At 35.8% G+C, this 26,698-nt stretch overlaps 1 protein-coding gene and 1 pseudogene across 1 annotated transcript; one reads left to right on the top strand and one right to left on the bottom strand.

Annotated features, from left to right (window-relative positions):
* The first annotated feature begins 17,307 nt into the window (after positions 1-17,307).
* Positions 17,308-18,249, top strand: LOC116589961 (olfactory receptor 4F6-like). Its single transcript, XM_032341692.1, has one exon. The coding sequence runs from the start codon at positions 17,308-17,310 to the stop codon at positions 18,247-18,249; it is 942 nt and encodes a 313-aa protein (XP_032197583.1).
* Positions 18,250-23,114: 4,865 nt separating this feature from the next.
* On the bottom strand, positions 23,115-24,022 carry LOC116590265 (annotated as a pseudogene).
* Between the last annotated feature and the right edge of the window lie 2,676 nt (positions 24,023-26,698).

Raw genomic sequence — 26,698 nt, 5'->3', positions numbered from 1 at the left:
CTCCCTTTATTTATTTATTTATTTTCCCCATTTTTCCTACTGGAATTTGTTCTTTCTCTTTCTAAGTTTTTTTTTCTTAATTCAAAAAACTGTACACTTTTTTTTTTAAACAAAAATCAACATGTCCATGTGTTTGCTATCTCATTTTCGAATTCTAATGATTTTATTTAATTTTATGTTTTTATTTTTGTGGTAAGTATATTTAACATGAACTTCATAACCTCACAAACTATCTATGTAGATACACAAATTATCTATTTTTAACATTGTAAAATAATAGTAATGAACGAAAATATAAAGTGAGGTCTCCTTTAATATAACTTCACTACTAGATAATTGCTTCTGGTGGAAACCTTGATTTTGACAAGTCTAAGAAAATAAATAAGATTGATGTTTTTAAAATATTGAATAGAACAAATAATATTTCTGAAGTAATACATTTTGTTCAATGAAAAGGTAACAGAGACGAATAATTGTAAATGGCTAATAATGATAAGAATGAGATATACAGGGGCATGTGGGTGGCTCAGTGGGTTAAAGCCTCTGCCTTTGGCTTGGGTCCTGATCCCAGAGTCCTAGGATCAAGCCCCACATTAGGCTCTCTGCTTGGTGCGGAGCCTGCTTTTTTTCCTCTCTCTCTGCCTGCCTGTCTGCCAACCTATGATCTCTGTCTGTCAAATAAATAAATAAAATAAAAAATAAAAAGACAATGACATATACAGGTTCACATTAAAATGAATCAGTATCATTGATTTTATTTATTTGTTTATTTATTTATTTATTTAAAATATTTTATTCATTTGACAGAAAGAGAGAGATAATAAGTAGTTAGAGAATCAGGTAGGGGGGAGGGCAAGCAGGCTTCCTGCTGAGCAGAGAGCCTGATGCAGGGCTAAATTCCAGGACCCTGAGACCATGACCTTAGCTGAAGGCAGAGGATTAACTGACTGATTCTCCCAGGTGTCTCTCAATGTTTAAGTTTAAATTTTAGGCACTTTGGCCTATTAATTTTTTAGTGAATCATTTCTCCATTTGCTACTTTGAGGAAAGACAAAACAAGTAAAATCCAAAAGGAATTAGAAAATGTCAGGATAAGTTGGGAGGTTTTTGAGAACCAGTCATCCCTAACCTGGACTTCTGGGAGCATCTAAGAATGTAGATAGGCAGTGCTTTTGTTAGTGTATGAAATGCTGTTAGGAATTTAGAAGTCCCAGGGATTTGCTGGGAGAGAAAACCCATAATCTTTCCCCTAAGACATTCACTGAATAACACATTCAGAACTCTAAATGCTATAGATAGGTATGGGGGAGAAAAAAAAAAAGCTTCAAGGGAAGAGAACGAAATAAGTCTCAAAATAGGGGAAGACATTAAATGTGTGAGTCAAACATTAGTTGTCCAGGATGTACTTACCTTACACAGATCACTCCTGAAACCGGTTCCTTCCTTGCTTACTGACAGGGCTTACTCTAGAATCTACCTTACGTGGAATGAAGTCCAATTAAGTTTCTTCCATGAGCAGTATTGGAGGATTGTGTCCTCCTGGGTGTGCCAAGTTTACACTGTAAGGAGTAGCCTCTGAGCTTGCAGGCTTTCCATCTCAGTGGCTTAAATAGAGCCAAGTGTTTGGAAAGGCTTTCCCTATCAAGCTCTTGGGGATCCTGAACTTCCAGTTCTCCCTGAGGAAAATTTGGGCTCTGAGGGCATCATGCAATAACCCACACCTTTCAAAGCTAGATCCAAGGTAGTCCAGTTAGATACAAGTAAAAGTGTAAGAGAAGGGGGATCAAAATGTTTAATTACTTTGTTTATGAAGAGGCTATAACTTTCATTCTTTAGCTGTCTATCTACCTTGTCATAAAGTGAACTAAGATGTCAGTTCCAGTCCCACCAGAATCTAGTTGAGTTATGTAGGTGGGCAGGTAGCAAGTAGCTCCTCGTTGGCATGTTGCAACTATGGTCATGATTAAAGGAGCTACTTGAACTCACTTCCTTGGATTTCAGAGGGATGTTAGGTCTCAGCCTTCACATTCCTTCCTTAAGCTGGTCCTGAACATCAACAGTTTGAGTGTAAAGCATATTAGAGGCATTTCTCTAAGTGATAGAGAGATAATTAAAAGATACTTTTGAGGGCATCTGGGTGGCTCAGTGGGTTAAGCCTCCATCTTTGGCTCATTTCATGATCTCAGGGTCCTGGGATTGAGCCCCACATGGGGCTCTATGCTCAGTGGGGAGCCTGCTTCCCCCTCTCTCTCTCCCTGCCTCTGCCTACTTGTGATCACTCTTTCTCTGTCAAATAAATGAATAAAATCTTAAAAAAAAAAAGGATATTTTTCAAGTCATTCATTTACCAAATAAATAATATATGAATATAATCTAACTTAATAAGATTTCAGCCATTAAAAATAGGTGTATTTGGAGAAAATAGTGAAGACCCCCTTCTCCTGTGCTCTCACAGTCTCATGCAGTCTTGGAGGTAACAACTACCGGTCCTGCAGTGCATCCTTCTGTTCCTGTTCCCATCAATGACGATGACTATACATATCACCATGTGTCCTTAGAGAATTTTGTATTTTATCTGGCTTTTGTGTTTGTTTTTACTTTTGATTTTAAATAAATTAGATGTGAAAGGCTATTAATAAAATTCTCCCATTTCTTTCTTTTTCTCTTATTCCTTACTGGCCCTACCCTTCTATGTCCTCTTTGCTGTCTCATTTTATCCCTTTCAGAGTTTTATTCATTTTTTTTCATGCCTAGATCACAAAACATTTGTTTGCCCCATGAGACATTTTGTATCCCAATGTCTAGAGTCCATAACCATCTCAATCTGAGAACATAAAGATTCAGCACTTATCACTTGCTTGTGTACTACAACAGCTTTCCAGGGAACGGTTCATATAATAATCACGATACCACTTAGATTCAATTTTAGAGGAGCAATAGGACAAAGAGGCTAAGTGACTTTCCCAAGCCTTACAAATAAGTGAAAACCAATCAGAGGTGCCTTCTGGGAAAGGATGCTGGTTTAGAGGAAAGTTTGAGGGAGCATATGCTTGCAAGAAATTTGAAAAAACAAAAATAAAAACCTTTGTAATGCTTTACTCTTAGAGAGCTCTTGTTCTCTTTCCTTTCCTGGCTATTGTTTACTTGAGTGTTTTCCTTTCTGGAAACTCATTTAGCTGTATATTTATGATTTCCTTAGTTTCCTACTTTTCCATCTCTTCCCTGTCCACTCTTTCTGCCACTATTTGGCTCACACATAATGGGCACATTCAAGGATTAATAGCAGTCAGAAGGATGCCAATTTGAGACTTATTAGGAACTACAAGGTCATGGGGTACTTGGGTGGCTCAGTGGGTTAAGCCTACTGAGCCCTTTGGCTCAGGTCATGGTCTCAGGGTCCTGGGATTGAGCCCCACATTGAGCCCTCTGCTCAGCAGGAAGCCTGCTGTCTCTTCTCTCTCTGTCTGCCTTTCTCTGCCTACTTGTGATCTCTCTCTCTGTCAAATAAATTAATAAAATTAAAAAAAAAACCAACTACAAGCTCATAATGCAAAAGGAAATAATGACTTTGTCATCAAGCATTAGACAAGTTTGAAAAGTACAACAAGAACATATAGGAGACTTCTGGTTTCTGTCTGACAGGTAAAGAGCTTATAATTTGTCACTTTTATTTTTACAAGAGACTGAATTGCTGAAAATCATTTCCCTTTTTTTGTACCCATAAAATAACTGAAATCGTAAGGCAAACTGCCACTTTGAAACCTAGAGAGAAAGGCATATTCAGAAAGACTCAAATTAAGCCTGATTAACTGGAGAAGCCCCTGGAGCAGTGAAGTTGTAGGGACACTTGATTGGTAATTTTGGTGATTTGTTGTAAGCTTGAGTGTGGAGTAGCATAGGAGCTTTTGGGGGCCACATTTTGGGATGGCACACTTTTGGGGCCTGTCCATCCAAGAACCCTACCAGGTTCTCACTATAATGATTTGAGAAGAATCTTTTTCTCATGGTTATACCTGAGGACGGGCAAAGAAAACATTGTGAACCATACTCAGGGTCTTTTCTATAACTAGGGACAAGTGAAAGATCTTGTCAGAGCACAACTTTAAAACCTTTCACAGGTGAGTAAGGAAGTTTTTCCAGGCCAATATTTTTTTTTTTTTTTTAAGTCTTCATGGGCTAACCCACATAGTCAAAAGGGATCAGGGCTTTAAAATGATTTATCTGGGAAGGAAGTAGGAGGCAGAAGAATTAAATGAACTACACCACTGGAGAAATAACCTTAAAACACAGATCCACTAAAGGATGGTAATCTAATACCAGAAAATTATAGAATGTTCCCTTGCCCTTGCAGTATATCACAATATAATCAGGGCTCCAGTATAGTAGTAACAGATTACAGCTAAAAGAATTGCATGTCACAGATTCTCTGAGGAAAAATGTGTAGGGAGACCCAGTGTCAAGAGGAGAATAAAACAAATGCACTAGAGAAATTTGGCCTCAACATAGCCAAGGAATGAAGGAATGAGCTTCATGGTGCCCATATTGAAATGCAAAGACAAAGAGAATGAAAAAAAAAAAAAGCAGAAGAGAATAACCGAAAATTGTGGGACAATAAAAAGAGATGTTGTGTATGTGTTGGTGGATGGCCAAAGAGAGAAGAATAAAAGAACAGAGCAGAAAAAATACTTGAAGTAATAATGGGTTAGAACTGTCAAAACAAAATAAAAGAACTCTAGATCCAGGGAGCCAAGAGAAGACCAAAAATGATAAATTCAGAACAAAACAAAAGCCCCACAGGTAGGCTTATCAAATACAAATACAGAAATTAAAAGACAAACAAGAAATATCTTGAAAGAAAGAAAAGGTGGAAAGGACATCATACCAATCACAATGAGCTTCTTGTTAGAGCCATGCAAACAAAAAGAGTGGAGTGGAATTCTATAGCCAGTGAAGTCAAAGTAAAGGAGAAATAACAAGTTTTAAAGACAAAAATTGGAGGATTCCATTATCAGAAAAGCTATCCTGAAATAAATGCTTTAAAATGTTCTTCAGGCTGCAAGAAAATGAAAGAGTCCAGAAACTTGGATATACATTTTAAAAATGAAAGGCACTGGAGAAGGAATAAGTGATAGAATGAAATGTTTTCCTTATTCTTAACTGATTTAAGAATAATTCCCCTCCCTCACCTTTTAAGGCAATAGATGTAATAATGTATGGGTGGTTATAACATGCAGATGTATGAATGCTACTAGTGTCACAAAGCTACAAAGGGAAGAATTGAGAATATTGTGTTATAAGGTATGTGTAGTACATGTGAGACAGTATAGTATTATTTGAAAGTGCATTTTAGATTAGTTACAAATGTATATTAAGTCTACGGCAACTTCCAAAGATTTTTTTAAAAATATAATTTATATGGTAAGAGAGGAGATAAGTGGAATCAAGAAAAAATACATTTTTTACAAATTTTGCTTAAACACAACTAAAATTTTTAAGTAATCTGTATCATAATAATAATGATAACAGTAGTCATCAGGACCTTTAGACTGTGGATAAAATATTGCTTAGATAAAATTTTATAGCTCTTCAACTTTTAATACAAACCAAGTGAGAATGAACAAAATATTATAAATTTTTGTTTTTTTTAACTTTGGAATGTAAGTTATGGATAGGATAGTAAACCCAAGCAACATGGCAGAATGTAATATATAGAAAAGTAAATAATAATCAATTTAAAACCAAATTCATGGTAAAATCAATGAGTAAATCCAGAATAATTTCTTTGAAGAAAATATGGTAATTGAAATATTAGCTAATAGCTTTAAATAAAGAAAGCATAACTTCATAGTATTTTAATTGAGGATGAAGAAATCAACATAAGCACAGAGGAAATTTAAAAATAGTTTAATATTTATTTTAAAAAATGAACTTGAAATACAAAATTAATTTGGAGGAAGTATTTATTACAAGTAACTCTAGAAATTATTTAAAAAGAAAATCAAGCAAACCAATTATACCAGGAAAACACACACAAACCAATTCCCAAATAAGCACAGCTCTTCTCCAAAATCAAGACATTTCAAAAGTGTGGGAAGACTACCAATCCAACAGTGAAACAGTGTGGTTCTTTAATACGGAGGCTAGATAAAGTCTGAAAGTCTTATCTATCATATCATATCTTATTTTATCTGAAAAAGACAGATACACTGTAACTTTTTTTCTGTCTTCTTTGGTAATTCACATCTTGTCTTTCAATTTACAGCTGGATTATTAGCAGTGTTTTTCTCATGCCTCTACTTCTGTTACTATATAGCTATTTAGAATACTGTGAATTTAAGCTTTAATCTTTCTTCTGCAGCCTTTGCATTTAAATATCATTTATATCTATAGCACAATTCCCACCCTGATTTGAAGGCCCTTCCAAACATGTTATGTTTTGTAGGAATTTTAGATATTAATGTCTTACTTTCCTGGTTTCCCAATTTACCAGGCTTAGTTCATAGAAAAATTTCATAAAAATAATATCACAGGGAAACCTGGGTGGCTCAGTGGGTTAAAGCCTCTACTTTCAGCTCAGGTCATGTACCCAGCATCCTGGGATTGAGCCCCACATCAGGCGCTCTGCATGGCAGGGAGCCTGCTTCCCTTCCTCTCTCTCTGCCTGCCTCTCTGCCTCCTTGCAATCCCTGGCTGTCAAATAAATAAATAAATAAATAAATAAATAAATAAATAAATTAATAAGAATAATTCCACAATATACATAGTATGATTCCTTTTGTATCTAAAAAAAGGATGTAGTGTATATACATAGAAAACTTTTCAAGGGATGCAAAAGAACATATTCCACAATGATTACTTCTGGGAAACTGGAGAAGAACTGAGGAATTTAACACTCTTTCATATTTTTTGAAATTCTTTTATCACATATGTGTAAATATTGATTGAATAAGCTAGACAGATATTTAAAAATATTTTAAAGTAGGGGCACCTGGGTGTCTCAGTCTTGGTGAAGCATCTGACTCTCGATTTTGGCTGAGGCCATGATCTCAGGGTCCTGAAGTCCAGCCCCACATCAGCTCCATGCTGTGCTCAATGGAAAGTCGTCTTGAGAGTCTCTCTCTCCCTCTCCCCCTGTGCCCACCCCCCACATTCAAATAAATCTCTCTCTTCAAATAAATAAATACATCTTTAAAATACATATATTTTAAAGTAACATATTTTTATCTCAGTTGGATTCTGGACATAATGTAGGGAAGCCACTTTTACAATAGATATTTCAGGAATATTTTCAGCTCAATAGACAGTAATATTTTTCCTTTCAATAGACAGGAAAAGTTTCAGCTCAATGGACAATCACAAAATTATGAAGACCTTGAATCATGAAAGCACAAGTTTAGCCTCCATAAAGAGTATTCTAAATTCAGCACGAGATGTTAACATGCAAAAACATTTTGTTGTTAACAAGCAGAAAATAGTCAATAAACATTAGTGACTTAAAGAATGAACCCATGTTGTCCATTTCCATATCGATTGCATTTATTTATAAGCATTCCTTTGATATTTCTCACTCTAAAAGGCATAAGTGTGCATGGAGCATTATGTTTAGGGCTGCTTTCACAACTTAATACTAACTAATTCATTCAGTCAAAAACTCTTTAATATTGTTAGGAATCGGTTGGACAGTTAGGTGGTCAGGGCCAGGGTCTCCAACAAGAAAACACAGAGTCAGGACAGCTAAGACAAAATAGCTCTACCATCCTGTTTTGCAGCTTTGATAAGACCATCAACACGTGAGCATTAACCATAGGTAGATGGTTGCTAATCAAAACCCTGACTGGCATGTATTAGCACACCCTGGTTGCTTAAGACAGTTTTGCAAAAGAGCTCATAAACACCCTAGACTTGGAAACTCCAGTGGCAACCTTTTTGGGTCCTCTCCCTCTTTGGGAGCTTTGTACCCAATAAACTTTGTTTTGCTGTCCACCACTCTTTGCACGGTCTACCTCTTTATTCTTCAAAGCCGTATGACCAAGAACCATGAGCACTAAAGGAAAAATCATGAAACAATATGGACATCAAATAGTTGGTTTATCAACCAGGTTTTCTAGGTTTTTTTTTTTTTTTTTGTAGTATTGAATGGGTGGATTATAAGACTGCCATTTAGTTAATCTCACAAATATTTAAATCGGTGATTATTGAAATATATTTTTTTGTAGCTCAACAGTAATGAATAAAGAGTAAGTTACTCTTCAACTACTGTTTTATCATAAATGTATATTCCAAATTAGTCATTAAAGGAAGCTATATTGGGACACCTGGGTGGCTCATTTGGTTGGGCATTTGCCTTCTGTTTGGGTCATGATCCTGGGATTTGGGGATCAAGCCCCATGTCAGGCTCTGTGCTCAGCAGGCAGCCTACTTCTCCCTCTTCCTCTGCCGGCCACTCTCCCTGCTTGTGCTCTCTCTCTCTGGCAAATAAATAAATAATTTTTAAAATTGTTTTTTAAAAAAGAAGTTATATTAATGACTCATAAATCTTTTTGTATGAAAAGACTTTAGAAATTATCTAATATAAAAAAATCTAGTATAATTTTACTCTATGGCAATTCTGTCAATAACTGATTATTAATTTTGCTCTAATTCTTCTGATGACAGAAATCTCACTCCCTAACTACAATAATAATTTCATGGAAACTGATAAATGCATAGTCTGTTCTTTCATTCTCACAATTTAATTAATTAATTAATTAAAATTTTCAAACAGATTGAACACTTGGGTGGTTCAGAAGGTTAAGTGTCTGCCTTCAGCTTAGGTCATGATCTCAGGGTCCTCAGATTGAGTCTTGCATCTGGCGCCCTTCTCAGTGAGGAGCCTGCATCTCCCTCTCCCTCTGTCTCCCCCTGCTTGTGCTCTTTTTCTGTCAAATAAATAAATAAATTAAATATTTTTCAAAAATATTAAAACTTTAAAATTAAAAAAATTAAAAAAATTAAGAGATTTCAGTCATTTTTCAGGAACTAATTTCTATTATTATTGATGAGGGAGCAGGAGGCTGACTGAGGACAAAGCAAAAGCTGGCACCTTGCACCCCGTCTCCACCTGCTCCCCTCAGTAATATGTGTAACATTCCTCAGGCACCCCTGACTGCCATAAACGAGAAACAAATAGTTAACTTGCAGAGATCACAATCCTGAAAGACAGGAGTCTCCCTTGGTTTACAAATGTCCTAGAGATCTACAAACAAAGAAGTTACCTAATCAACAGCACAATTTCCAGAGGCAAATAACTCAAGTTCCTCAAGCCCTAATATCATCCTCCCCTCCATAAACAAAACTGTAGGAGGCTGAGATAGAAGGAAATGTAAATATAGTTAAATCTCTTCTGAAACTAAATCTCACTAACAAAGATGCTTGATAGCAGGATTGTAACATCCACCAGGAATCTCCCAACTATCTTGATGCTAATGGCTGGCCAAAAGACTACATTGTTCAAGCAGCAAGGCCTCTGTATCCCAGCACCTTGTAGGCCCTCTTTAGCATATGAAAGCTCTGTTGAAACCTCCCTTCCCCTCACCTTCCCCCAACTGCAAGGTACTGCCATCTCTCCTAAACCTGGGCAGCATTTTTGCCCAAAGGTCCTGTCCCTGTGCTTTAATAAACCACCACTTTACACCAAAGATGTCTCAAGAATTCTTTCTTGGTCATCGGCTCTGGACCTCAGCCCACCGAACCTCACCTAGGTTCTAGAACGTCACCATTATTTCTATTTCTATTGTATTAATTACTCACTTGGTCATTTACTTTGTATAAACATGATTTTAAAAATCACATTCAGCTTTATATCCTATCTATGCCTGTGAATGTTTAAATAATTAGTGCATAAAATTTCTCAGCTACTTTTAAACTCCGCAAAGTAGACTTTATGAAGAACATGGTGTAATAGTTAATAAACAAAAAATGACTAGTAGCAATTTCATTGACAACAATTAAATTTGGATATTTATTTCAGCTGAAATCATGTGTTTGAAATTAATTCTTATTCTAAAATTAAATTCCCATGATTAAAGGTGTGTGAGTTTGAATTTTTTACTTATTTACATTTCTGAACACCATTCTAGCTATTTACTATGTCTGGTGTTAGGGCAGAATCCCAGAATTAGGTGAGTTCTCTGCTACCTACCTTAAGTGAATCATGTGTTGTAAGTTCTCATTTTCAATCTATCAAGTCAGAAGTATGTGATGAGATATTTGTCATATTGATCACAAAATTTAAAACATACCTAAACTTATTTTTTAAGCTACCTTAACTTATGAACCCCTGTTGATATGCTATAAGGATGACATAAAAGGGAGACAGTATAGTATAGTGGTTAATTTCTTGATCTCTGAAATCAGATACATCTGGATTTGAATATTGGTTACATAAAATCAACAGGGTGACCTTGGTCAACTTATTTTGCTTGAAACTTAACTTTATTAGAGTGAGAATTCATGTGCAAACTTTCTCACTTATGCCTTTTTGTTAATATGCTTCACAATAGAAATTTAAAATGTGCTTACTAAATGTATTAATAGCTATTTCCTGTTCACTGAGATTAGTTTCACAGGTGTTTTGTAACATCCTGCTGCCTGGAAATAGTGATTCTCCTTTAAAGGATTCCCCAAATGTGCTTGGTTGCACAAATATTTGCTTTCCTTTAATTTAATTTTACTCTATAAACTCCTATATTCCATCTTTCTTTAGACCATGGGGATTCTAAGGCAGAATTCCCGAGGTGAATGAACTGAGGACTATTAGGTCACCAAAGTATAGTTTGGTCACAGAGAGCTGACATTTTTGCTGGAACAACTCTAATTTACTCTAGTGATATCTCAGTAATAACTACAAAATGTCACAAGGATAGATTTTTAAAATGATACAGGCATTTCTGAAGATACTCCTTTTTAATTTCATTTTCTTGTCTCCATTTTGTTGTTGTTGGGTCAGGTAAGTGAGATAAAATTAAAGTTGATAGTCTTCTACAATTCCAGAATTATAAGGATACTGTCTCTCCTTTTTAGTTCAACAAACATTTTTTGAATACCTCCCAGGTGCTAACTTTTAGCAGAGGAAAATTAAAACTTTTGGCTACATGGGTTGTTCTATATGGGTAGATTATACCCTGATTTATGGGAAGAATTTTTGTGTGTGTGTGCCTGGGTCATAGCATATTCCAGGAGGGGCTAGAATGACTTGGACAGTGATTATTAGGTACACTGCTTTGGACTGTGCCTTGAAGGTTTTTTTTTTTTTTTTTTTTTTTTTTAAAGATTTTTTATTTATTTGACAGGCAGAGATCACAAGTAGGCAGAGAGGCAGGCAGAGAGAGAGAGGAAGAAGCAGGCTCTCCGCCTAGCAGAGAGCCCGATGCGGGGCTCGATCCCAGGACCCTGGGATCATGACCTGAGCCAAAGGCAGAGGCTTTAACCCACTGAGCCACCCAGGCGCCCCGCCTTGAAGGTTTTTGAATGCTCATTAAGAAAGAGTTGTTGTTCTCTTTCCATGCCCCATACTTTTGGCTCAGATAAATTCTACTGGTTATTTCTATTTATTCAAATTTATTTTATAGAGTACTGAATTTTCTACTCCATTGCCCTTGAAGCTATAAGGACATCTAAGTGTGACCCTAGAATACCTAAAGGTATTCTGGGTTTCACGCTTGTGGAGTTGCAGGTGTAGGTAGGAGTGGGGGAGGAAAGAAGATGGTCATATTCTATCAGCCATGTCAGGTTTAGAGAACCCTCCTCTGGAAATAAAAATGTTTTATGTGCGTGAGTCTCTCTTGATAAAAATATACTTTTTGGATGAGTTATATAGCGTGGTGCCTTAGAAGATTCATTATTCAAGTGTAGCGAAAGCCATTTGAAGTTTACAAATCAGTGGATTTAAAATAATTAAAGTAATATCTGTACTTTCACAGAAGGCTTGGTTTGTAGAAGGCATCATAATTTGTCTGGTAGATCACAGAATCTTACAGGACACAGGTCAGGACCAGTGAAAAGAGTCCATTAGCAAGACGCAGGGAAAACAGAAATGAGACTTTCAGTGATTTCTCACTGCCCAGGATTACATTGTGTTTCTTTGCAATATGCTTTAATCCTTCTTGTTCTCACAGAATTCATGAGAGGAATACACAGAAACTTGGTTTCCACTGGTCAAAAAAATATAAATTCAGTATGAAAATTTGCTATGGAATTTTCAAACTTTGATTCTTTTCCCATTGGACAGACATTAGAGAAATATTCATTTCATGCTTGTAACTTCTTCAAGGGCATGAACTACATATTTGGATATTATTGCAGGGATCATAGACTTTTCAGGGATAGGGAATGTATTCATAGGGAATCTCTTTAAAAAGACTTCTGGAAATATACAAATACTGTCATCAGATAAAAATTCCTAAGGGCACTTGGGTGGCTCAGTGGGTTAAGCCACTGCCTTCAGCTCAGGTCATGATCTCAGGGTCCTGGAATCGAGTCCCGCATCGGGTTCTCTGCTCAGCAGGGAGCCTGCTTCCCTCTCTCTCTCTCTGCCTGCCTCTCTGCCTCCTTGTGATCCCTGCCTGTCAAATAAATAAATAAATAAAATCTTTAAAAAAAAAAATTCCTAAGAATATGTTCTATAATGATTTCAAAGTTTCTGGAAGTGGGGGAATATAAAATAAATAAGTAAACTGACATTAAAAAATAATTTTTCAAAAGACTATTTCAATTGGTCGGATGTCACAAATATCAGTTATTATAAGCATGTCAGAATTAGTTTAAGAAATTTAGATATCTTTAGAAAATCTAATAGAAATTAGAGTGAAGAGTTGAAAAATGTCCTGTTTGTTTCAGTTATTTCTAACTTGTATTTAAAAAATAAAGAAGTAGGGGCGCCTGGGTGACTCAGTCAGTTAAATGGCTGCCTTCGGCTCAGATCATCATCCCAGGGTCCTAGGATTGAGCCCCATATCAGCTCCCTGCTCAGGCGGGGAGCCTGCTTCTCCCTTTGCCTGCTGCTCTGCTTACTTGTGCTATCTGTCAAATATATAAATAAAATCTTTTAAAAAATAAAAAAAATAACGAAGTAATAAAGGGAAGACTCGTTCAAGGAATTAGGAGATGAAAGTCTGTATATATCCTCATAAACATTTGATCTTTTTGAACTAATCAAGATTAGTAAAAAAAAAAAAAATGAACAGTTTGAAACAATTGGTTAGAGATAATTTTCTATTTACTTTTGAATATTTCACTTTTTATTGGGGAAAAGAAATTTTCACATGCCAAAAATAGCTAACAATATAAATAACTTACAAGAGAAGTATGCACTGAAGTAATTATAGGTGTCAATAGAAGGACATAGAAAACAAATGCACAGTTCAGGTTAGAGTTTAAAAGATGAAGGAAAATATTTAGTATGTTGATGATGACAGGGATATCACCAGGTTATTGCTTGTGCATTGCCACCAACACTCATAGCTGCTTCTTCTGCTGCTGTTTCTACTCCCTGCTTCTTTTAATAATAATCAAAAGCTTCATTAGAAGCAAGTAATGTAGCTCTGAGCTGCAGTAAGAGTGCTTTAGCATGTGAGGTCTGGGAAATTCCCTGAACTGGCAGGATTCAGAGATTAATGGAAAGATAGGAATTAAAGTTGTGGAGAAATCTGAAACATAATGTAGAGTGCTTCCTGAGAAAAAAGTTAGGGCATAAATATTTAGACAGACATTTAGCCAATAAATAATAACGTAGAACTCACCTGGACACTGGGATACATGGGGGGAATATCAGTGCCAGAGTTCAGGACCGAATCTTGCTGCCTATGTGTCCCAAACTCTCAAAGACATGGATTTAGACAGCAGACCCTGAGGGCAGCCTCTTTAGTATGGTAGGTTTCAACAAGACTGCACATTTCTTAGGTCACTTTACATTTTCTGACTTACTGCTGCATGTTATTTTGTGGGAAATGGTGTTAGCTGGAGCCTCTCCTATCAGTTATTTTTTATTAAAATTAAAATAAGATAGATGTATATGCTTCAGAAATCAATTCTGGATTCACAGTAGTCTTTGAATGCACCTCCCCTTTAAATTTGATGGATTCACTCTCTTGGCTGGTGATAAAGTTACAGGCAGGTTGTGAAGGATTAATTCACCCTTCCAAATGCTTAATTACATTCATTGACCATGAAACTAGCCATTTTATGGACAGGATCAAAAATATAAGATAATATATAATAAGAAACTATTATTATCCGATCAGTCACCTGTTCATCCATTTATTTACATATACACAAACATTTATTGAACACTTACTATGGGCCAGAATTTGTAAATAAGATACTGTATCTCTTTATGGAACTCATAGATGTTGCAGGAATGATATACAGGACAGTGAAAGTGGTATCATAAACATTATGCTTGCACAGCATGAGAACATAAAGGAACAAGGGTCAGTTGCAGCTGGAAGAAAGGAAGCTGTCTTTGAGCAGGTGTTACATGAGCTGTACTTGTGAAAAGCAGTCAGCTGAACATAGGAAGCAAGCAAACTAATGTCAACCAAAACAAGGTCATTCATAGTCCAAGAAAATTGGAGGCTATTTATTGGGAATAGTGGAGAATCAAGATGCAAGGCTGGGGATAGACAGAGAACAGATCACCTATATGAAAGAGTCCAAACTTTTGTGGAGGAATAAAAGTCACGGAAGGAGTTTAAGCAGAACTCTGACCAAAGTCAGAGGACTCCCACAGACACCTCTCTTTTCTTTTACTCTCTCAATTGATTACTTCTATTTCTCTTTTCTCCTTTTTGTTTTTCATCTTTGTCAGTTCTTCCCTTTTCTCTGTCTCTCAGTCTTTTTTTGAGAGAAAGTGAGAGAGCACCTGGGAATGGGGGGAGAAAGGGCAGAGGGAGAGAGAGATTTTTTTTTTTAATTTAAGATTTTATTTATTTATTTGAAAGAGAGCACAAGTGGGGTGAGGGGTAGTGTGAGAAGCAGGCCCTCCGCTGAGTGGGGTGCCCTATGTGGGACTGGATCCTGGGACTTCTAGGTCATGACCTGAGCCCAAGGAAGACACTTAACCTACTGAGTCACTGAGGTGCCTGAAGAGAGAATCTTAAGTAGCTTTCATGCCCAGTGCAGAGCCAGCACAGGGCTCAATCCCACAACCCTGAGATAATGACATGATCTGCAATTAGTCAGATGCTTAACCAATAATCCACCCAGGAAACCCCCCTTTTCCTCTCTTATAAAAATCATCTCCCTCCTTAATCAATCAAAAATATATCACTTATTTGTGGATCATAACAAATAACATGGAGGACATAAGGAGATGGAGAAGAGAAGGGAGTTGAGGGAAACTGGAAGGGGAGATGAACCATGAGAGACTATAGACTCTGAAAAACAATCTGAGGGTTTTGTAGGGGTGGGGGGTGGGAGGCTGAGGGAACCAGGTGGTGGGTATTATGGAGGGCACAGATTGCATGGAGCACTGGGTGTGGTGCATAAACAATGAATTCTGTTACACTAAAAAGAAATTAATTAAAAAAAATGTATCTATTATCTCTCTCTCTCACACACATACACACATATCTTCAGAAAAAGAAAGTATTAAAAATATAAATATATAAAGGTTGCACCTGAAGATGTACCCTTTGCTGAGAACTTTTGCTATATTGATAGTTTTGATTTTTGGTGAGGAAGGAGTTGATCACTTAGTAAAGTTTTAAGTCATTTTTTCAGTGTTTGTGTTGTGCTTTTTCCTTTTAAGATGCTGTACATCTTTAATTTTCACTTTTGTTATTTTCTAATTCTAAAATTTTTAAATTTTAAAAGTGTTTATTAGTTTCAGGTATACAATATAATGATTCAGCAATTTTGTACATTATTCAGTGCTCATCATAAATGTACTCTTAATCTCCTTCCTCATTTCTCCCCACTGCCCTCCCCACAACTTTCCTGTGACAATGAGTCTATTTTTGTTTCTCTCTTTTTTTCTTTGTTTTGCTTCTTAAATTCTTAATTTCTCTGACTGACTTGTTTCACTTAGCAGTATATCTTCTAGTTCCATCCATGTTGCTGCAAATGGCAAGACCTCATTCTTTTTAATGGCTTTTTAATGGAATATATGTAATTTTCCATTATACACACACACACACACACACACACTCACACATAACACCACATTTTCTTTATCTCTTTATCTATGGATGGATACTTGGGTTGCTTCCATATTTTAGCTATTATTTAAAAATGCTGAAATACACATATGTATATTAATTTATATTAGTATACACTTCCATCAGCAATGTATAAGAAATCTTTATATTATAAATTATAATCATTTGGTTATGTGATTGTTTAATGCCTAGCTTCACAACTAGACTACAAACTACATAAAGACAGGGTATATATTTGTCATGAGCATACTATGAAGGCACACACATGAGTTGTATCCTTCCACAGTGTCAACTTTATTCAGTCATAAAGCAAAGTTAAATCACAATTATAAAGCAGGTTCAGGATTCCAAACTCAATGACAACACCATGTGATTAAACTTGGCTTCTTACACAGCACACAGAGCAGGACAGAAAATCGGCCACACTACAAACAAGATAACAGAAGGGTGTAGGAAGTTAACAAACCAAACACAAAGTCAGTCGGGGGTTGCACATTTGAGATAAGACCTCCATCTTCTCTGGGTCAGCTCCAGCCACTTAGTGCTTAAGTTCAAGCAGTGAAGGATTTCAGTTCTGTTCAGAGATCAGTCGGGCAGAGCTTTCCACGGCAGTTGCTTTTTCTAAGTGGTCAGACATAGAAGGGTCAGGTCTGAAGAGTTTGACAGTTAACTGCCAAAATCCTTCCCTTTTTAAAGGGACTTAATCAGTTTGGGGTCCTGCAGACCTCCTCTGGTTCTACTCATTATCAGTTCTGCGGTGTCAGCTGACATTTGTCACGGTGATATTTTCTAGCTGTAGTACCTGATCTGCTTCTGTCACTGCTTGATGCAGGCTCCGGCTTGACATGAGGGACCCCATTTTGCTTTGTAGAATAGTATGCCCCAGAATGTGGCACAGTGCCAGGTACATAGATCTTCATGGTAGCTGCTGAATGAACATTTGTTAAATGAATAAATTTTCTATGACTTTTTCAAAGGAGTTTTGTGACAAGAGTGAAGTTTTTTCTTTAATGTCAGAATTTGAAACCCAGTGACTTCTGTTTCTTTCAGTAGCTCTCATGCATCCCTTTATAATTATTTTTATTTGACCCTTTTAGGTAACACAAAGTCAATGAATAAATCAAATTACTCTTCAGTGTCTGAATTTGTGTTGCTGGGACTTTCTACCTCTAGACCAGTACAGCATTTTCTCCTTGCCTTCTCTACAGTGTTTTATGTAACAATTGTTCTGGGAAATTTCCTTGTTGTGTTTGTAGTGACCTTTGACCCTCACTTACGGTCCCCTATGTACTTCCTTTTAGCTAATCTCTCATTCATTGATTTGTGTTTTTCTACCTTAACGGTTCCTAAGATGATTCATGACCTGTACTCTGGGCACAAAACCATATCCTTTCAGGGATGTGTCATCCAGATATTTGCTCTTCATGTCCTGGGTGGATCAGAGATGGTGCTGCTGGTCGCCATGGCCTTGGATCGATATGTGGCCATATGTAAGCCCCTTCACTACCTGACAATCATGAGCCCACAGATGTGCATTTTACTTCTATCTGGTGCTTGGTCTATTGGCTTCATTCATTCAGTGGCCCAGTTAGCTTTTGTTGGCCATTTGCCTTTTTGTGGTCCTAATGAGATAGATAGCTTTTACTGTGACCTTCCTTGGTTTATCAAACTTGCCTGCACGGACACCTACAGAATGGAATTTGTTGTTATTGCCATCAGTGGGTTAATTTCCATGAGCACCTTCTTCTCATTGCTTATTTCCTATATCTTTATCCTGGTCACTGTATGGAAACGTTCCATACGTGGTGGTTTGTCTAAGGCCTTTTCTACTCTGTCAGCTCACATCACCGTGGTGATTTTGTTCTTTGGACCATGCATCTTTGTTTATGTGTGGCCATTTCCCACTGTGTCAGTGGATAAATTTCTTGCCATTTTGGACTTTATGATTACACCCATTCTGAATCCTGTTATCTACACACTGAGGAACAAGGACATGAAGATGGCAATGAAGAGACTGCGTAGTCAACTCCTGAGTCTGAGAATGATTTCCTAAACAACTCTCAGGAGCACAAGTTACTCTTTGCATTTTCAAGCAACTTCAAGTAATACAAATGCTTAAATAATTATACAAAATTTGGAGCTGTTTTTTCCTAAAGCCCCCATTTTATTATATTCAGAATAGATCTGTAATTATGAGGGTACATGGAACTATCGGGTTAAATCTAATAGATTGTGTGACAACTGAATTGAAGCCCCAAAAAAAGTTTACAGGAATTTGAAAAAGCACAGATTACCAACTTAGAATCTGCTGAAAGTATGACCTCAGATATTAATTAGACTGTCTGGATTCAAACTGATCTATTTCGAGCTAATATACTAAAACTTTTGACGGAACTATGAAATATATAGCTTTCCTTCCATTTAAACCTGGGATATGAATAATTCAGTTCTGTTTTTTTCTGAAAGACAAAAGATATATGAGAAAGGATTTAAAACCTGGAGAAAAAGGAACAAAGAGAGAGATGTGAGGTAGACAGAAGTAATGAAGAAAGACTGAAATATGTAGGTGGAAAAACAAGAAGGAGAGCCTCAGAGATAGCATGTTTCATGTATTTGGCCTGTGGCTATTACACTTACCCCTGGTTGCCTCAATTCTATGAACTCAAGCCATCTCCATTTGGCCTGGGGCAGGGGAATATATATATGTGTGTATACACACACACACACACACACACACACACACATATAATCTTTATTTTAAATATATTATACTTATACATGCTTATATATATCTTATTTCATAATTTTTGAACTTTTGACTTAATGTTTATGACTCAATCAGCAGATATTCTTTAACTGCCAAGTAGATATTTCATATTATTAAATAGATATATGGCTGGTATTATCGAACCATTACTCTGTCCAAATTATTTGTTGACAATTTTTCTCTAGTAACTAGTCTTGTATAACTCTTTTCTTGTTCAGGCTATGGGTCTTAAGTATATATGTGTGTGCATGTGTGTGTAGAATCTGTAGAAATTGTGAAACTAATTTAATTTATATTTTGGTTTGATAACAAGAAGATCAAGCCAAATTCACTGCTAGACTGTGAAAGGACTTTATATCCTATGTATTTGCAGTTGTTTCTGGTTATACATTCAGTAATATTTCACATTTTTCCTGTTCATTATTACTTTGTTGCTTAATATTTATGTTTGTAATGGATTCCTACTGGATACATTAAATTGAAAAGGATAAACATAAAACCAGATTTCTGAGTGAGGAATCTGCCATACTTTTGATGCTAGCAGGAAAATGGAGAAGGCTAAAGTTCTAAGCTCAAAAATTCTGAAGGGCAGTGTACCTGGCTGGCTAAGTTGCAGAGCTTGCAACTCTTGGATCTCAGGATTCTGAGTTTGAGCTCCACGTTTGGGTGTAAACATTATTTAAAAATAAAGAAAAAACCTTAAAAAAAATTCTGAAGGGCCTAACTAAACCACCTAAAATATTTCAGACTGAGAAGCAAGAGATCCATTAGAATCGTAATTAAAACTTGGAAAGGATATATCCAAGGAACAGGTATAAACCAGAAGTATACCGAATCTTATAAAAACTACAATCCATTCAAATATGCTCAGTACTTGATTGGATTAATGTGATTACACCATACCCTTTTATGCCCCATTGAAGAAACAGTAAATAGTTTCTGGAGGAATATATTAAGTCAAACCTATATGACTTTTTATATACAGTGCCTAAAATACATAAAATAGGAACATGCAAAGAACCAGGGATATATATGCTTCATAATTTTTAAGAGGAAAATAGTTTAAAAGAAGAGCACAGAGGGCTCAATTGCTGAAATTTGTAGAGTATAAAATGACATATTTTTAAAAAGTGCTAGAACAGTTGAAAAAATGGAGAAAACAATAAAAAAAAATTAACAGAGAAATGGAATATCTAAGAATAGAATGATATTTTAGAACTGAAAAAGCAACGTAAAGTTATGAATGTAAGTAAGAGGCTTAAAAACAGTGAACACAGAAGAATCAGTGAATTCAAAGACAAGTCAGTAAATAGATAATATCCAAACTGATGTACAGAGATATAAAATACAAAAAAACCCTCAGAAGGTATATGTGTGTACACACACACACACACACACACACACACACACAGAAATAGTTATTTTATATAAGGGTTTGTGTTTCAGACTCTATTTAGGGATGTTACAAAGTACACAAGACCATGTTACCTTTACTGGCTCTTTGGCCCCGGGGAACCTGTTGCCACTGCTTATCTTGGGAGTGAACATGTTCACCTGCACACTGGCTGGAGCAGCAACTGCTGGAGGCCAGTGTGGGGAGGCTCAAGGTCTCCCAGGCTCCCAGAGTCTTCAGAGGTTTAGTGATATTGCATGCAAAATGCCTGCAAGGATGGCCTGCTGGTAGGTGCTCCAGCTAGAAGCAGCATCTTCGGCGGCCCAGATCCTGTGCATTATTCTTAAGACAGTAGGGAAGAGACTGCTGAAGAATGCTTTTCAGTGCAAAACAATGAATGACTGCCTAGAAGTCTCAAGAAAACACTATTCTCCAGCCAAAAGATTTTCATATATTTCAGACCTTTCCTGTGGCTTTGGTCCTGTGTCAACATTCTACGGAAATTGATGAGTTTCTAACTCAGATAAGGAAACTAGATGAAAGAGTACACTTTAAATAATAATGGTCTGATTCTTTTGGTAAAGTATTTTTATATTTAAGACCAGCAAATGTGAGAAGCACTTGGGTGGCTCAGTCTGTTAAGTGTTTGACTCTAGATCTCAGCTCAGGTCCCGAGTTCAAGTCCTGCATGAGTTCAAGTGCCTACAGGCAGTCATGAGACTCTTTAAGAAAAAAAAAAAAAAACATGAAATGTACCTCTTTCATAAGGGATTTACTATTGTTCCTATACCTGGAATATTATATATGTTTTATTTACTGGATGTTTCCATTTGGGGAAGGAAATAACTTTGCTGATTTAAAAGTTGAATATTTGTAATTCGTTGCTCCTAAGATTTTTATAACCTAACAGAACTTGTTCTTTCTTCATGAATTTACAGTTTTTAAATGAAGACAAGCAAGTATAAAACTGTGGGAAGAATAAGCTTTATTAATCAAATGATATCTTGATTTTTCTAAATAAGAAGATTGTTTAATTTATATCACTAAACATGGGAGCTGTATCTTAGCAAACTTGTTTGGAAAGATTCATGTTGTGTTTAGATTACTCCATCCTGTGTACAAACCGGACTTAGTCTATGTCTTCTTAAGTTCCTTTACTTTACCCTTGTGGTTATACTTTAAAAAAAAAAATACTACATTATTTCATGTCTTAAAAAAAGTGTTTTAATGTGATCATCAGAACATGCAAATAATTAAACACAAAATAATGTGAAAACATGACAACCTAAAGGAATTCTTAAGTCACAAGTGTTTTACTTTGATGAGGTGCCTTTGGTTTAACCTGTGACAATTTTAAAAGGATACTTTTTGTTTATAATAATCTTTGATGAGTTTGGAAATAAAATTTCTGCTTAATACATCATTTAAAAAATATGAAATTTGAAGTGTATCTGGGTCCGTGGATTTCAGATAAAAAGATGTAAATTTGCATACCTTTTTGTGGCATACAGTAGGAAGAATTCTTAAGTTATTGATATGGGGTCTCGAGGGAATGGTTGAGAAAGAATACTTGGTATGTTTTTGGTGCAAAAAGGTGCTTTTATTATAGCATGGGGACAGGACCCATGGGCAGAAAGGGCTAAACTTTTGCTGTATGAAGCTGATTGTTATATGCTTGGTGTCTGAGGGAGAGGGGACACACAAGGAGTGTTAAATCACAAATGTTTTCTTTGAATTTCTACTCATAAACTACTTTGGCGAGATTTCTATGGTGCTTATCATTCAGCTCAATTTTAACTATCAGTGAGATGTACAGGCAGTCGTGAGACCCTATAAGAATGTAGCAACTAGCACGTATTTGATTCTTATTGGAGCTATATAGGCTACAGATCAGCCTTCTGGGCTAAAGGTGAACATTCTTCTGCTCCCATCCCTCTTCAGTTATGTTATATGTAGGAATGAACAATTCACAAACTTCTTATATAATCCAGTTGCTTACAAGCTATCTGAACACTGAAGTGAATTAAATGGATAATTTATTCCAAAATCAGACTTTTGGGCCTCACTTTCATAACGCTTTTCCCTGTTTTTATCTGATAGAGATCATGAACTTTTTAACCCATTTACAAATAAAAAGAGAAGAAGCAAAATCCCCAAAGGTTGTTAGTATATCCATCTCTGTATTTAATTTAGCACATCTTCTGAAGATAATTACACAAATTGCTAAAATATTATGTTGAGGGGACAACACTCTTATCAAATTATAATTATGATGCATTGCTTTTCTGAGTATGAAAAGAAATACTTAATTATTACCTTTACAGCTGTCTCTCCAGATAAGGTAGCTAAATATCAACTGAGAGACTATTTATCCCTTAATAAATACAAAGAGCAATATTCAATGCACTGACCTATTGACCAAAATTTAAAGATCTATGTGAAATGCTTTGCTCAAAGAAATGCTTAGCATAATAGAAAATTTTAAGTTGTTGAAATAGCAGCACAAATACTAGTAATTTTAAGTCATTTTTGAGCACAACCAAAATCATAGTCATAGAGACTTGCCACATTTTCCAGACAGGAAATCATTTTGCATTCCGTGATTATGGAATAGGATAGAATTGGCATAAAACTTTTATCTGGAGATACACATGATTTCCATATGTGAATGGGGGAATGCTTCCCAGTCCCAAGCAACAGGACAGGCATGGGTAATTTAGAGATTCTGATACCGTGAGACCGAATCCCTATGCTAACATCATAGTCTCTTAATGGCATTTTTAATTTCTTTGTTCCTTAGAGTATAAATAGCTGGATTTAGGAGCGGTGTGATCACTGCATAAAATACAGCAAGAAACTTGTCCACCCAGGTGATGCCGAGTGATCACAGGTAGATAAAGATGCAAGGCCCAAAGAATAACACTACCACTGTGATGTGGGCAGTGCAGGTAGAAAGAGCCTTGGATGCCCCATCCTTAGAGTGAAGGCAGATGGTAAACAGAATATAAGAGTAAGAGATTAACAACACAATGAAGAAGATTGTTGCCAGAACCCCATGTCAGCATTTATCCACATTTCTCGAATAGATGTGTCTGTGCAGGCTAGCTTAATCACCAATGGAATATCACAGAAAAAGCTATCCAGTTCCCTCAGTCTACAGAAGGGCAGTTTTATAATCATAGCTAGCTGGCTTATTGAATGTGCAAACCCAACGATCCGTGATGTCATCACTAACCCAATGCACATTTGTCCGTTCATGATGCTGGAGTAATGAAGTGGCTTACAGATGGCTACATGATGGTCATAGGCCATTGACACAAGGAGCACCATCTCACCCCCTCCAAAGAAATGTCCAAAGAAAATCTGACACATGCAGCCTTCAAAGGAGATTATCTTGTTTTCCTTGAGAAAGTCTGTGATCATTTTAGGGGTAGTGACTGAGGAAAGGCAGAAGTCAATGAATGAAAGATTGGCTAACAGGAGTTACATTGGGGAGTGGAGATGAAAGTCAACAATAATTAGGAGCATAATGAAGATGTTACCTAAGATAATGATCAAATAAAGTGAAGAAAATATTGCTAGTAGGAAGGCCTGCTGGAGCTCCCATGAACTACAAAGCCCCAAAATAATAAATTTAGACACCACAGACTGGTTTACTTCTTCCATTTCGTCTAGTTTGTTCTAAATTTATCTGAAGAAAAGACAGGAGATCAGATTTTCTGAATAAACAGTTTGTGAATCAAGATTTCTTATACATTGCTGATGGAAGTTTATACTAATATAATCAGTCTAGAAAAATGTTGGCCTTATCTTGTTAGACTCAATGTTCACGAATTCTGTGGTTCATCAATTTCATTCCCATTTCCATAACCCAAGATAAACTCCTATGTATGTACATAAAGAGAAGTGTAATAATCCCCATAAGTAAGACAATTGAATATTAGTCAGAACCATAATAAATTATAATTATAAAATGATATAGATGTATCTTAGACATAATAGTGAAAGTAAAGTCCAAAATGGATCCACTCAGCACAATTTTTATAAAATGAAAAGCAATAGAAAAATAACAGTATACATTGCAGGAACTCATACAAGTGGTTAAAACTATGTACAGAAAGAGAAGTTGTAATATGTAAATAACCTCAAGTAAAGGGAGATGAAAAGTCAGCATAAAGATGAGCACATAAACAGTTGTATGTTATTAACAATTCTTTAGATCTTGTATCTTTAGATCATGTTTTCATCAGTATAATTTTACCATTAAAAAAACAAGCAAGTAAACACAAAAATGTGCTTGCAAAAATTGTTAGGCGGTGTTATAAATCAAGAATTATGGTCAATTTGGGGTGTGTGGCTCACTTAGTCAATAGAGTATGCAACTCTTGATCTTGGAGTTGTAAGTTCAAGCCTCACAGTGAGTGTAGAAATTACTTTAAAGTAAATTTTTTTTTTAAGAATTATAATCACTTCAATGCTATAGACCTAGGTAAATAACATTTTTTAAAATGACATTTTGTTGTGTCAGGTCTGTATGTTAGAAAAATAGTTTCTATTTATAAATTTGAAAAACTGAAACAATGTTCAACATTATTGAAAGGCAATTTTTTAATGAATAAATGGATGAATCAATCAGTTTTTAAAATGAGATATTAATACTATTTTTGCCAAAATGATAAAACTTATTCACTAATGAACATATTTAGCTGAGTACAAAGCAGATAACATATCAAAAAGAAGATAGTTAAAAATTATTAAAGAATAAATGTTCCAGGGATAAAGAAAGGATAAATCACGAACAACAGGAAGAAATTGTTCTCTATTCATGAAATTCAAAGCTTACCTAACCTGTGAGAAATTACTTACAGCCTGAAGTATACCTCAGCCATAGTGAAACCTGAAGTTTAGTTTGAATATCAAACTCTAAACTGTGTTTGAAAACCATTCTGTCAGACTTGGTATAAACCATTGAATATACAATGTGGTGTTAGGTTTCCAATTCCAGACAAGATGGCTTCTGAGAAACTAAAATCTGGAAATCTGTACATGAACTAAAATGATCCAAAGTCTGTAATTAACTCTGGGAGAGATACTATGCATCAAGCTACTAGAGGAAAATATTTTTGTGTGTGTTACAAATGAGAGTTTCAGAGGTAGGCAAATTCCTTCATTTCCCACATATCCATTGAAAGTCATTTCCATTCAATCTTATTTGCTTCAGCCTGAGAATTCATGATTTTTGAAAGATGTTCCAGAAATCTTTGCCAGAAGACTTTCTTTGCAATAGCAGAGTAAATGGCAAATACAAATTAACAAGATTTTTTATCAAATAAGTTAAAAGAAACTTTAAGTTTGCCTTTAAACTTGTCATTTTTACCATTTAAATTAATTAATTTAAAAATTTAACAATCCTACCAGGCTAGAAAATAGATTCATATTCTCTCTCTCTTCCTTTGCTTTTCTCTCTTCTTCCTTGTTTCATTTTTCCTTCTTTTTTTGCCATCTGCTTCTGCCATCTTTTAAAAATTTGTAGATCAGAAGGGCTTTGCCGTAATGGTTCAGTCATTTCCAGCAACCACTATTAATACTTGATGACTGGTGTTCCTAGTTCTCTATCAAAGTTAGAAAGCAGCTCTACAGTATTTTTTTTTTCCTTTTTTATATAACTCAGTGCTATTATAAACATTTTTTAAAAGGTTTTATTTATTTATTTGAGAGAGAGAGTGAGTTAGAGCATGAGAGGGGAGAAAGTCAGAGGGAGAAGCAGACTCCCCATGGAGCTGGGAGCCTGATGCAGGACATTATCATGGGACTCCGAGATCATGACCTGAGCCAAAGGCATTCTGACTGAGTTAAGCCAAAGGCTTAACTGACTGAGCCACCCAGGCACCTGATAAGCATTTTTAATCATTGTTTCATAACCATGACTATAATCATATTCATTTTACTACGGAAAAGCTGAGTTAAAAGGTAAATGCCCAAACTAACATAGTTAATAGCATCTATTTGGAGTTAGCTTTTGGAAAGAATGTTGGTTTAGAGAAACGTTTAGTTGAGAAGAAATAGGATTTTTATGAATCAAGAAAAATAATAAAACTCTTTATAAGAATACATGTTCTATGAAGAGATAATTGATATAAGAAATATAAATGGTCAATAGCTATTTGAAAAGTATGCTCTGTATCTGTAATAATTCTGCTAATGCTCTTGGCACTAACTGCTTCAAGCTTCCTCTGATTTGTCTGTTACCCTTACCTTTGTCTATAATGAACATGTTAATATGGTTTAAATCCACAAAGGTGATCAGATACCAGGATGAAAATGTCTAGAAAGTACTAGAGT

The sequence above is a fragment of the Mustela erminea genome, chromosome 5, assembly GCF_009829155.1.
Source record: "Mustela erminea isolate mMusErm1 chromosome 5, mMusErm1.Pri, whole genome shotgun sequence".
NCBI lineage: Eukaryota > Metazoa > Chordata > Mammalia > Carnivora > Mustelidae > Mustela > Mustela erminea.
The sequence above is the reverse complement of the archived record's forward strand: the minus strand, read 5'-3'. Positions and strand labels throughout refer to the sequence as shown.